General features: G+C 36.0%; 1 protein-coding gene across 3 annotated transcripts in view; it reads left to right on the forward strand.

The window, feature by feature from the left end:
* LOC126756574 (synaptic vesicle 2-related protein) overlaps window positions 1-13806 on the forward strand; it is a 49997-nt gene that overhangs the window by 19733 nt on the left and 16458 nt on the right. For all 3 annotated transcript variants that reach the window (XM_050469760.1, XM_050469759.1, XM_050469758.1), the window contains 2 exons: window positions 4775-4899; window positions 11336-11399. In XM_050469760.1, coding sequence (XP_050325717.1) covers window positions 4775-4899; window positions 11336-11399 — 189 coding nt within the window. The remainder of the gene's footprint in view (window positions 1-4774; window positions 4900-11335; window positions 11400-13806) is intronic.

The raw sequence follows: 13806 nt of genomic DNA on the forward strand, positions 1-13806 counted from the left end.
TGGGGAGTGGGCGGGGTTATCATCCGTGTGTGGTGTCATGCCTACCTTAGTTCAGAAGTGGCTCTGGTTACGAACTCCGTTTTACTTTTTTGTCAAGGTACGTGTGTACCAAGTTTAATCAAGATATCTCAAACATCACCAGGACAATTAGATCCAGTGAAATTTTCGCACCACCATATCAATTCGTTCGTTTTATCTTAAAATTTGAGGGACTATTTATAATAATTATAATTAAAATATATACAGAAATCTCATATGAGTATACCATTTTATTTTGCAAGAGTAGATTCGGTACACCCAAGCTTAGCCCTTCCTTACTTGATTATTTAGAATTTAACTGAGATATGAATGGAATTTTTATATCCTGATCAGGGTATACTAGGTTCGTCTTAATTTCCGTAACTCCCAGAAGGGAAAGTCGGAGGCCTCATGAAAAATATATTCTAATGATCAATATCACGAGTTGAGTCGATTTTGCCATCTCCCTCTGTCTGTCCGTTTAAATGTCTAATTACTTAGCAAAATTTATCCAAATTACATTCCTTATGTCCTATTTAATTTCTATCATATATTTAAGCAATAATGTTTTATATAATAACAAATTACATATCTATATATATTGGGTAGTCTTTTCGTATTTCTAATCAAACTTCAACTTATTTTTTTTATATTTATACTAATAAATAAATAAACAAATATGTACCATTTTGGTCCACAACTTTTTGACATTTTTCCGCGTCTCATCAGTATAAATCGAAATTTCGAAATTTTCAGAACAGAAGCGAACGAAACATTGTTGTGCTACACGAACTGATACAGCATCGTCTCCATAAACTTCAAACATTTCATTGGTGGCTTGCGTGGCATTCTTCCCTTTTTTATACAAAAAAAATTAAATGTAGCGAATTTCTTCATTATTTTCACTAATTTTTAAACAGCTGTAACTTTGAAGAAGTCGCACGATAGGGAGTCGAAACCTCGTTTGGTGTCGAACGGCTCGGAGAGGTCCTTCCCTATCTTGACGGAGCTGTTGGTGTTGCTCAACGTCAGTTTACACAGCCGTATTACTTTTGCGGGGATACCAAATTGAAACATCGCGGCATAAAGACAGCTCCTTTTCGTGCTGTCGAAAACAGCTTTGAAATCGACGAAGAGGTAGTGTGTGTCGAATTCTCCTTTCACGGGTCTTTTCCAAAATTTGCCGCATGGGGAATATCTGGTCGGATGTTGATTTTCCAGGTCTAAAGCCACACTGATAAGGTCCAATCAGTTTGTTGACGGTGGGCTTTTATCTTTCACACAATACGCTTGATAGAACCTTATACGCGATGTTGAGGAGGCTTATCCCACGGTAGTTGGCGCAGATTGTGGGGTCTCCCTTTTTATGGATTGGGCAGAGCACACTTAACTTCCAATCGTTGGGCATGCTTTCGTCCGACCATATTTTACAAAGAAGCTGATGCATGCTCCTTAACAGTTCTTCGTCGCCGTGTTTGAATAGCTCGGCCGGCAATCCATCGGCCCCCGCCGCTTTGTTGTTCTTCAGACGGGTAATTGCTATTCGAAATTCTTCATGGTCGGGCAATGGAACGTCTGCTCCATCATCATCGATTGGCGAATCGGGTTCGCCTTTTCCTGGCGTTGTTCTGTCGTTGTACTTTCACTGCCATTCAGCAGGCTGGAGAAGTGTTCCCTCCATAATTTAAGTATGCTCTGGGCATCGGTGACTAGATCACCATTGGGGGTTCTGCAAGAGTATGCCCCGGTCTTGAAACCTTCTGTAAGCCGCCGCATTTTTTTGTAGAATTTTCGAGCATTACCCCTGTCGGCCAGCTTATCAAGTTCTTCGTACTCACGCATTTCGGTCTCTTTTATTTTCTGTCTGCAAATGCGTCTCGCTTCCCTCTTCAACTATCCGTATCTGTCCATCTCGCACGTGTTGTGGTCGATCGTAACGTTGCGAGGTAGGCAGCCTGTTTTCTCTCCGCTGCGACACAGCTCGTCGTACAAGCTGTTCTTTTACATTTTCCGAAAACCAATGGTTTCGGAAGCAGCTGTACGTAAGGAGTTTGAAATGCCGTCCCACAGTTCCCTTATATCGAGTTGTTGACGAGTGCTATCAGAGAGCAGGAGTGCAAGCCGAGTAGAAAATCGTTCGGCTGTCTATTGTGATTGTAGTTTCTCGACGTCGAACCTTCCTTGTATTTGTTGACGTGCGTTTTTTGCTGCACAGAGGCGGGTGCGAATCTTGGCTGCAACAAGATAGTGGTCCTAGTCGATGTTAGGACCTCGGAGCGTATGCACGTCTAGAACACTGGAGACGTCTATCACAACATGATCGATCTGGTTGGTGGTTTTTCGATCGGGAGACAGCCAGGTGGCTTGATGAATCTTATAATCGCTGAATCGCTCATAGAAGGCATCTTTGGTCACATCGTCCTTCTCTTCCGTCGGGGCGTGGGGGCAAATCAGCGATATGTTGAAGAACCTCGTTTTGATGCGGATTGTCGCCTAGTACTCGGCGACGGAGTCTCTCTCCCACCACATATCCCACATCGAACTTGCGCTCTTTTATATGGCCACTGTAGTAAATGTCACTAGAACCTACTCGTCTCTGTCCTTGTCCCGTCCATCGCATTTCTTGGACTGCGGTGATGTCAGCCTTTATTTTCACGAGGACATCAACCAGCTGGGCAGCGGCACCTTCCCAATTAGGGACCGGACATTCCAGGTGCATGCCCTTAATTCGTAGTCTTTATTTCGTTTGCCATGGTCTCTCATCCGAGGCTTGTTGCTTCCTTTCATTGGGGGTGTTTTTTTTACGTGGCGTCATCTGCAGAAGCTGTATGGAAGAAGATGAGGTGGAAGCAACTCAACACTTCCTTCTTAACTGTCCGCGTTTGGGAGGTCAAAACTTAAACATTGGGAGCGCATATCTTCAGACCCCACCGAGCTAGCGGGAAAGGAAAATAAACGTTTTGCTAATTTATAGTTCGCCTTTGGTCTTTGGACTTTGATTAGCCCATTATGTGATATTATCTCGACCAAAGAGGCAACATTTAATATATTAAGTTGATGTTGAAAACGTCAACCAGAGGATCGGAAATCCTTATATAAAGATATGAGATTTATGTCAAGGTAAAAACCATTTCCATTCCAACTCAGCGCTAAACCACACATTTTTTAAGAAAACTTTACCATTTACATAGTTTCATTAAAATAACACGCATTTTGACCTATGTACCTGAACGGTTTAAATAAAGGAGGAAATACGGAAGTCATTTTATGGTGTATATTGAAGACAGAGAAAGGGTCAGGCTGACTGCATTAACTTTGATATTGATATATATATAATAATTGAGAACATATTTTGGAGCAATTTTATATACATATAAAAAATAATACTCGCTGACAAAATATATTCGGCACAAAACTTGTTGCAATAACGAAAATTATTAGAAGAAGTATTAGAGTTAGGGGTTATATTGACTCGATTTTATTCAACTAATACTACAGACTAATAAAATAGCCGATAGAGTTTCATCAAAGTTCCTCACGTACAATCACCAATCATATGCGGTAAAGTCAGAGAGATGTTCGAAAATCCTCATATTACTTATATGTGAGTTTGGTCAAGTTTTCACCTTATTGTATCCATTTTAGGCACAAAGATATACCGTTATGAGCAAAACACGATCTCCTGATTTTATTAAGATACCTGACATATTGGCCGATGTTTGCAGTACAAAGTCACCCCGAAGTTCGAAAATCTTTATATTAGGTATATGGGGGCTAAGGGAAGAATTTGTCCAATTCAACCCATTTTTGACATACACGCAAGGATTATCCATTTTTTATTAAATTTAAATAATTTCTTGTCATAAGTGGCACACATTAAAGACATGATTCGTGCAAAGTTTTATCCCGTTATATTAATTGCTTCTTGATTTGTGTACTGCAAACTAAACGATTCAAGTGGAGTTTAAAATTGTTTAATATGGGAAGTAGGCGTGGTTGTAGTCCGATTTCGGCCCTTTTTACACTGTGACATAAGAATGCAAGAAGAATGCTACGAACTAAATTTTGTCGAAATCGGTTGGTCAAGGCTCCAGATATGAGATTTCACCAAGAAGTGGGCGGTGACATGCCCATCGTCCAATTTTCATACCGGCTCCCATAAAGCTCTCTCATACCATCTCGTTGGTAAAATTTAATGTATCTGGCATACTTAGTTATTGATTTATCGCGCTTTTAATACTTTTGAGTAGTACCGTTATATGGGGAGTGAGCGGCGTTATCCTCCGATTTTCTCCATTTTCGCACTGTCGGTAGAAGTTCTTGTACCAATTACAGTTTTATATCTTAATTTAGTGCATTTAGTGCTTAGTTATGGCACTTTATATGTTTTCGGTTATTGGCGATTTGTGGGCATGGCAGTGGTTCGATTACGCCCATCTACGAACTCGACATTTTGTTGTACTAAGGAACCTACATACCAATTTTCATCGAGATATCTCAATTTTTACTCAAGATATTGGTTGTACGGACGTACTGATTTCAACTTTTCTCGCCATCCTGATCATTTATATATCTTGTATATATGTATATCTATATCTATCTCGCTTAGTTTTAGGTGATTCGTACAACAAAACTATAATACTCTGTAGCAACTGGTTGCAAGAGTATAAAAATAGTTTTAATCCTTTACGTATTTTGTTTAGAAATATATTTGAACGATATAAAATGCACTAGTAATCATCTTATTTTATTTCAGGCCTTAACTTTTTGTGGTGTTCTGCTTGTATTGTACAGCTTACTAAGTTCTGTGGCACCTACTTTTACTTGGCTTATCATATTGCGTGCACTGGTTGGATTTTCGATAGGGTGCATACCACAATCGTAAGTTATTAGGTTTTGAAGATAATTCCAAATATATATTAGTATATGTTTAGATGAAATCTTATTTGTTTTAATCACAAATAATTCTAACTGGCGCTCAACGTGGGTCAGTAGCACGCAAAGGATACACATCAAATATCCTTGCCAGTTATTGCCAATAACATCACAAATAATCATAACTCGCTCGGACTCAATCGATTATTAAAATCTTTGCAACAAAATACTAACCGATATATATGTATGTATGTAAAAATAATTTCAGTACAACAAAATTTATATATTGTATAGGAGATCATAGTAGGGTTTGGCGCACTCTGTTTAAAAATATTAATGTATACTGCAGACATCCTAGTATTTTATAAATGTGAATGTAAATTTGTTTTGCTTAATTGCTTAACCGATCATCATGAAACATTTTACACATATTCCTAATGGTTTGAAATTAACATAGGATACTTGTGCAAATTTTTGGTATAATGGTCGTTTGTAAAATTGTTGTTGGTATTATAGATGTCGAAATCGGTCCCACAAAATACCGTTAAGCGAAAACTTATAAAACCCCATAACTAAGCCGAAAGTTAAGACACAAAACTATTACTTGGTGTAACGAATCGGTGTGGAGAGGAGAATATGTGGATTGAAAATTAGTTCCACGTGGCTGCCCTTTAATACGTTTAATTTACTAATTGCACAAATCACTAAAGGTATATTAACCAAACTCGCTCAAAGCAAATCATTTTAGCACTTCCTCCCACGCAGTGAAAAAGCATAAAATCGGGTGACAACTCTGCCCTCTTCGCGTATGACGCGTTTGTTGAAAACCATTAAAGTAACATAGTAGTGTGATAACTCACTAAATAAATTCGTCAGAAGCATATTTCACATTATATATATTATATAGTGCGGAAAGCCTTCATAGGATCCGTATCAAAATTACACAATCGGTGTGGCACCGCGCACTTTCAGGTGAAATCCCATATCTCAATAACTACTGAACCAATTTTAACTAAAATTTCACATTATAAATTTGGGCATAATCGTAATATGTTCACACCATTTGCCATACATGTAATTATAAAAATTTTAAATTAAATTTTACTTCTACATTTTACAGATTATTCACTTAGAGTTAATGGTGTTATTTTAATTAAATTTTGCAAAAATATTGGTTTTTAGAAATTCTATCTTCCGCATAAAAAATCAGACTATAACTATGACCAATAATATATGTAAATTAGGTAACAAATCTGATTGTAATTCATCCCGTTTCAACGAATAAGACGTGTTGAATTCTTATGCAACATATTTTATCATAAAGTTTTTCAGCATCTGAAAGAATTTCTCCGCCTTCGATCTTTGCAAGTCGCCAGAGAATACAATGATCGTTTACACTCGAACCCTTTTTTACTTGCTAATTTCATATCATATTTATGATATTAAAAAAACAACTTGGAAATAACGAACATACCTGGTGATTAGCACCAGAAAAGATTATTAGCTTTACAAAAAGGAAATAGTAAAATAAGGGTTGCAGGACGAATAATTAATTATTTTCTAGCTGCATTTTTAAGCCTTTGTCAGGCGTGGTTGTTGTCCAATTTCTTCCATTTTCACAATGTTACATAAGAATATAAGAAGAAAACGAAATCGGTTGGTTGAGTCCCGAGAAATGGGATTTCACCAAAAAGTGGGCGGTGCCACGCCCATCGTCTAATTTTCACACTGGCTCCTATAAGCTTTCTAATACCATCTCGGAAGTAAATTTTATTGTCTATAGCGTATTTAGTTATTGATTTATCGCGCTTTTAGTAGTGTATAACAGTACCGTTATATGAGGATTTAGCGGGCTCCGATTTCATCCATTTTTACACTGTAGGTAGGAGTTTTTATACTATTTGTGCTGCGTGAATTTGGCTTTAGTAGTTAAGAAGATATATATATTAGACTTATTAGAGGGCATGGCCACTCCCAGTTTTTCAAAAAATTGTGCCCACAGATGCCCCTTGGCTAGTGCCCCCAAAATAATTATTACCATGATTTTCGAACATCCGGCTGACTTTGCTCCATATGATTCTTGATTGTATTTGAGGTACTCTTATAAAACCCAGGGAACACTTTTTAGTATGTGGCATGATAATAGTTAATAGATAAAATCGGGTCGATACTACCACAACTAGGTATAATGATTTTCGCTTTTCAAACAAATGTTATGCCAAATTTGTCGTAGTATAATGAGCATCTTAATGCAAATGTGGCTCTCAATTTATAGTGCCCTCAAAGGGGGACAAGAAAAATGCTTTTCTGTTTTTGTTTTTGGATATAATTTGATTTATTTCAAAACGTAATTTAGATATTTTACATTTAACAATATAATATTTAAAAAATTTAAATATACTCGCTACGTGCGAATGTACGATTGAAGTCGACGGCTAGCAGACGAGACAGTATTCGGATGAAATTAGTGGATTGGGCGTATTTTGTTGAACGTAGCGCGCAGATTTCATATCGATCGACGTCGAAATCGAATGTTGATGTAGTGATGATCCTTGTTTTAGTATGTGGCGTCTTCGTGCATGTTGTTCTCAGATGTTGAGTGTGATAATGTTGTCATGTGAGGTGAAATCCCTTGACTGTTACCAAGTGTGGTGTGTGTCATTAGGGTGCGCCTTTCTTTTCTGAGTAGAGAGGTGTCTATGTATACTGAGGCTTAGCTCATTTAAACACCGATAATAATACTGATTTAAATTTTTAAGAATCATTTATTTATATATATAAAAAACGACAATTTTTCAATCATCATCCAAATTTTTTTTATCGCCTTCAAAGTAAAATCCATTTTAATTTTGTTTTGATGTTTTCAATTGAGCGAAGCGTGTTCCCCGAAGAGGATATTTCAGTGTGGAGAAAGGTAAAAGCTACAGGGGGTCATATCAGGTGAATACGGTGCTTGCTCAATGATATTTGTAAGATGTTTGGCCAAAATTTAACACAAATACGTTGATTTAAATCTTAAAATTGGACAAACACTACTGAGGTCGACTGACATAAACAGCTGCTGTAAACACACTGGTTGACAGATCGCACTATTTTTTGGCATCATAATTAAGAACAGTTGTACCAACCTAGAAAAAAAAATTACCTATCTTCCATATAAGCGGTAGATGAGAGGAGGAAATGATGAATTCCTGATATTCTAGACAGATTCTTGACAGGGAAATGAGCTGCCTTTATGCTGGTATGTCTGAATATGGTATACCCGCAAAACTAATACGGCTGTGGAAACTGACGTTGAGGATCTCTCAGAGCCGTTGGATACCAAACGAGGTTTCAGATAAGGCGAATCCTTATCGTGTGTCTTCTTCAAAACTCCAAGGTAGAATACCGCATTCACGTTTTGGCCAGGTGGAACAAATTCTTTGTAGACAATACCCTTGGAATTATAAAAACAAATCACGGTTTCGATGGAATTTCCGGTGATCACGGACTTTGATTGGCCCACATGTTGATCGTCATTTATGTCCTCACGACCACTTTCAAAACGGTAAAACCACTCGTGAACTCTGGTATGGGATGGGCAATCATCGCCATAAACTTGTTTCATCAATTGAAACGTTTCGATAAAAGTTTTATCAATTAAAAAAAAAAAAAATTTGTTGGCTCTTTGTTCGAATCTCATTTTCGCACCGATAAAGCTTAAAACGCAATAACTTCACTTCCAATAGACGAAATATCATGAAATTCTCACTGAGCAACCGATGAAGATAGCAGATTCTAACGCACCAGTCGACATATAAACGGCGCCACTAGGGGGGCGCTAGATTCGAAAAGTCCTGATTACTTTGGAAAACACTTTGTACAACTGCTGGCGTAGGCCGACAGTTCTGCTTCCTCCAGGTTGAACAAAGAAGCAAAGCAAATAGTTCTCGTAATGAACGAGAGCAAGACGAATATCTTCTGTCATCAAAAAATAGTCGTCGCATTCCCGACTTGGCTCCCACGTTACGTTTGATAGTTATTACCCCGAAGTTGTAGATAATTTCGTCTATTTTGGAATCAGTGTTAACACCAACAGCAATGTCAGCTTCGAAATGCGACGCAGAATAACTTTTGCCAACAGGTGCTACTTCGGATTTAGTAAGAAATTGAGAAGCTGTAATTTCAGTTTGGGCAATAAGAAAAAATCACACGGAGCCAAAGCTGGTGAAAACGGTGGTTGATCGATGGTATTCATTGCGTTGTTGTATTGCACAGTAGTATATACATGATCAGGATGACAATAAAAGTTGAAAAGTATGATGGGCGTGGTACCGCCCACTTCTTGGTGAAACCTTATATCGTGGGACCCGACCAACGGATTTCGATAAAATTTAGTACGTGGCATTTTACTTACTTTCTTATATCACAATGTGAAAATGGACGAAATCGGACTACAACCATGCCTACATCCCTTATAACAAAATTTTAAATTCCATTTGATCCTTTCGCTTTCCAATGTACAAATGAAGAAGTAATTAATATAACAGAAAACAACTTTGAACGCAAAATGCCTTTAAAGTATGTCACCTTATGATCAAAAGTTTCCCATGTCCAAGCAAAATTTTTGAAGTCCCTAAATACCAAAATGTGTACTACAGTGTCCGTTGTTGACTTTTGACCGAAAATATCGGCCAATAAGCATACAATTGACATTTAGAGAGAATATTTTCCTGACAATATTATATCTGTGTATCAAAATTGGTTGAATCGGGTAAATATTGCCCTGAGCTCTTATACACCTGATACAAATATTTTGAAATTTCCGGGTGACTTTATGTTGCACATATCCGCCAATATTTGAGTTATCTCAATGAAAATTGCTAAGCTTATTTTACTCATACCACGCCTCAAAGTTGGTTTTATTGTATTTATCGTTATTATCGTAGCAAAATAGACAACTGAGAAGATACGTTAATGCTACATTGAAGATATCGAAATAACGGAAATCAAATCAAAATCAAATAAAATAATGGCAGGAAAAAAATTGGGCGCACAGAAATTCACGTAGTTTGAAAATTTGTAAAAGTATCAAATTAATGCAGAAAGCTTGCTATATTGTCCATATTATTGCATCATATTTTTTACAGAAATATGGTTAGTGTAAAATTCGGCAGTAATGCAAACATTCCTTTGCGAATTGGTTTTGCCCAAAAAAAAGATTGAAAACCCAAGCATGTCACACAGCGACATCAATAAAAATCTAAAAGTGGCAGTTTCATACTTAAAAGAAATAGTGACTCCTCCTTTGCAAAAAAAAACAAACAATCCCAGAATTTGAATCTCCGATTACAGGAAAAAAGTGTTAAAGTAAAGAAAGTCTGAATGAAAAAAGAAAATGAATTACGTCCTTCAAATGATAATTAAAATATTTTGGTGAAACAACGTTTGGTAGTTGTTTGGTAGCCGTTGTGGCTTTAAAAGCGAATCACTTATTTGCTATAAAAGTATAAATCAGTCAATTTATGTTACTAAGTATTTATGAAAGCCTTTAATTAAGCTTCTAAAAGTACGAAGCGCATAAAACAAAGTGTATGCCGCCATGAATTTTGTTTGCTTTCAGTGTTTCTCTCCAAAAAAATGGCGACTGTTGTTTGGCAAAGCGGATGCAAGCATTTTGCTTGGCTGCTGTCAAGTACACATATCAGATTTCTCTGTCAAAACAAATTTGTGATGCAAAGCGAAGTAAAAAATTTAAGTTTATACCATGTTCAGACCGACACTTAATCACACGATTTCGGCTGTTGAATGGATTATCCCACTAATCTTAAAAATTTATCAAGATTTCGCCATACAAAAATGACAGTTCCAAATCACTTCATTGAAATGATTTGAAACTGATCCATGCTAAATCTCTCTGTGCGACTCTGATTTTGCGCAATCTTCTTGTCAGCACTGGAAATCTTTTACATTGTCACAGCTGATTTGGACAATACAAAGGGGAAAAAATGTAAACAAACAAATTTTTTTTAAAGCAATGAATCTAATTTCATCTGAAAATCGACTTAACAAATGAAAAAATGCATCCATTATTTCTATTATATGGAAAATATTAAAAAAGCCGTATTTTTATTTCAAAATACTATATGACAATCTTTTCTTTTGATAAATATTAAGCGATGTGAATTTTGGAATGACAATAACAGCTGTTTTTTGATCTTTCTAACGGCAGTGAGAACACTGTTGGGTTATGAAATGCTTAAATATAATCTAATCTTTTAAATTTTCGGTCTGAACATGGCATTACTCATTCAAACAATTTGGGAAAGCATAAAGCTTTATTACAAATTAAAAAGCCAGTTAGAAATCTGAGTTTTCTTTTATTTTAAGTAATTTACATTTAAGAAGCAAATATAACATATTATATTAAATACCTTATTGTTTTTTTTTTTCTTATTTACAGTGTGACGTTGTATGCAGAATTTCTCCCTTCAAAACATAAAGGAAAATGCGTAATTCTAATGGATGTAAGTAACTATAACTCCAAAGGTAAAACTTTCTGTAAACTCATTTGTCCTCGAAAGAGGTAAGGAAGACTGATTAAGGGGGGGCCTGGTTTACAGACATCAAAAAATCTATTTTTTTTTTAGGATTTTTTTGGGAAGGAAAGAAATAAGTGATTAAAACGAAATTTCTAGGGTTTATAGTTACCTATATTTAAACATCGTTCACAAATTTTTTGGATACGAAATCTTTGATATTCTGCCTTTGGGAAGCATTTGTCCGATGCATCTCGCATGTGCATTTGTCGGACGGCGGACAGGATGCAGGTCGCAATTTCTATCGGAAACAAAAAATTCAAAGAGCTTCATATTTTTTAATAATTTACCTTCAAAATAAACTAAAAAAATTCCAAAAAAAAGTGTAAAACTTTAGAATTTTTTTTTTTTAATTAAAACAAGTGGTTTTTGACCAAAAAAATTTTACTTTATGTTGTTTAAAAATATGTTCAAACTTGACTTTTCTTAGTTTTTTTTAGTTTAAATAGAAAATAATTTAATGCCAAAGATAATAAACTTTGCCCCAATTCCATACGACGTTTAGTTTTTTTTCTATCCTGCCCGCCAATTAAGAAAAATCGTAAAAATGAAAAACCGAGAAATCGCGCGTCAAAGTTTTCGCTTTCTGCCTAATCGCTCATATATCTGCTAGACGTTCGGTCACTATTTTCCTTCTAGCTTGGAAAATATTTCAAATTCCCATCTAAAATTTTGGGGACATATTCTTAGATTATTTTTAAAGAGATTTAAGCAAAAAAAAAAAAATAAAAAAATGTTTTTTTTAGCTTCTAAATCAGGCTCCCCCTTAATGGTCGCTGAATGAACTTTTATTATTTTATACAATGGTTCTACGCTTTCGCAGAACACTTTCCAACAAGTCCTTTTAACTTTGCTAATGCAGACTTAAGCAGAGTATGTTCCACTTTATACAGTGTCTAGTTGGCGCATGTACGGTCAATATCTTTCTCTTCTTAAATTTTGAACAACTTATGTACTACTATGAGCAGAAAATTGTAGGACTTTGTTCATAATTTTAAAATTCTTAATTTTTTCCTCAAAATCTAGCCAACTTTTTTTCCGATCCTCGAAATATTTGTTAAAGTCAACTGTCCAGAATAGCTTTCAATGCGCTTAGTAATTCACGTTTAATGTCTTCAATTGGCTCAAAGCGGCTGAAATCAGCCGAATACGGTGGTTGCGGCACGATATTATTTGAAAATTTGGCGAAAAACTCATGAAGAATCAATGTAGTATGTGACGGTGAATTATCGTGGTGCAAAAACCAATAGTATTCCTTGCTGACAGTTTGGCTTCGATAATCGAAGAAAACTGTCAACATATCCTTGATTTTTGACATAGTTTTTTCGATTTCGGCATAGATATAAGACTCTTCGCCAGTAATAATACGTTTCATGAGATCCTGATAGTCGTAAAGCACTATTTCACAGATTGAGTGATTTTGGAACTAATCGTACTTTCACTTTTCTTAGGCCCAAATGATCTTTCAAAATTGTTTTCACTGATGCTTCCCATACTCAAACGATACCAGTAAGATCTTTGACTGTTAATCGTTGATTCCCAAGCACCAATTTCTTCATTTTATTGACGTGTAGATCACCAATTGATGTTGATGGCCGCCCCGGAAGTGGTTTGTCGTCAAAGCGTTCTCGACCCTCTTTAAATATTTTTTACCAATCAAAAATACTTGCTCGCGGCAAATCATTATCGCCGAAGGTCCAAAATTCTAAGCGTTTCGGCACCAGAAATTTGATTCCGCACACAATATTTAATGGAACTTCTTTGTTGAATAATTTCACTCATCTTAAATGCGTCGGATGCACTTTATGTACATCAGAAGCGTATACTAGACAGTAATGATTATTTTGATGTGACATTTCGCACAGGTGTCACCGACAGTTATACCAATTTAGAAAAAAAAAATATTTCGACGACGAAGGCTTGCCAGTCAAAAACGCTACTCCCTTCCTTCCTTTTCCTTCCTTATCGGCAAAATGTGTGCACACTCAAAAACATAGTAAAAACGCAGAAATCAGCCATCTTTGTTCGTTTACATTTGAATAATGTTGCCATTGCCCAATACGCATATATAGTTTTGAGCACATCTTTGTTTTCAATTACAATTTTTTACAATATAAAATACCAAAACTGAAAACAAACTATCAAAAATAGTTTATATACATATTTATAAATAATAGCATTCGACTCTGATTTTGAGGTATTTTATGAAAATTTCAAACATATTGAAACATATTGAACAGATTGAATTATAAAAGTTGATAATTACTACAGTGTATCGATATTGGCAACCCTGCGTTGTGAGAGAGCAATCAGCTGACACGTTTCCACGGCAAAA

This window comes from Bactrocera neohumeralis, chromosome 4, assembly GCF_024586455.1.
Source record: "Bactrocera neohumeralis isolate Rockhampton chromosome 4, APGP_CSIRO_Bneo_wtdbg2-racon-allhic-juicebox.fasta_v2, whole genome shotgun sequence".
Lineage (NCBI taxonomy): Eukaryota > Metazoa > Arthropoda > Insecta > Diptera > Tephritidae > Bactrocera > Bactrocera neohumeralis.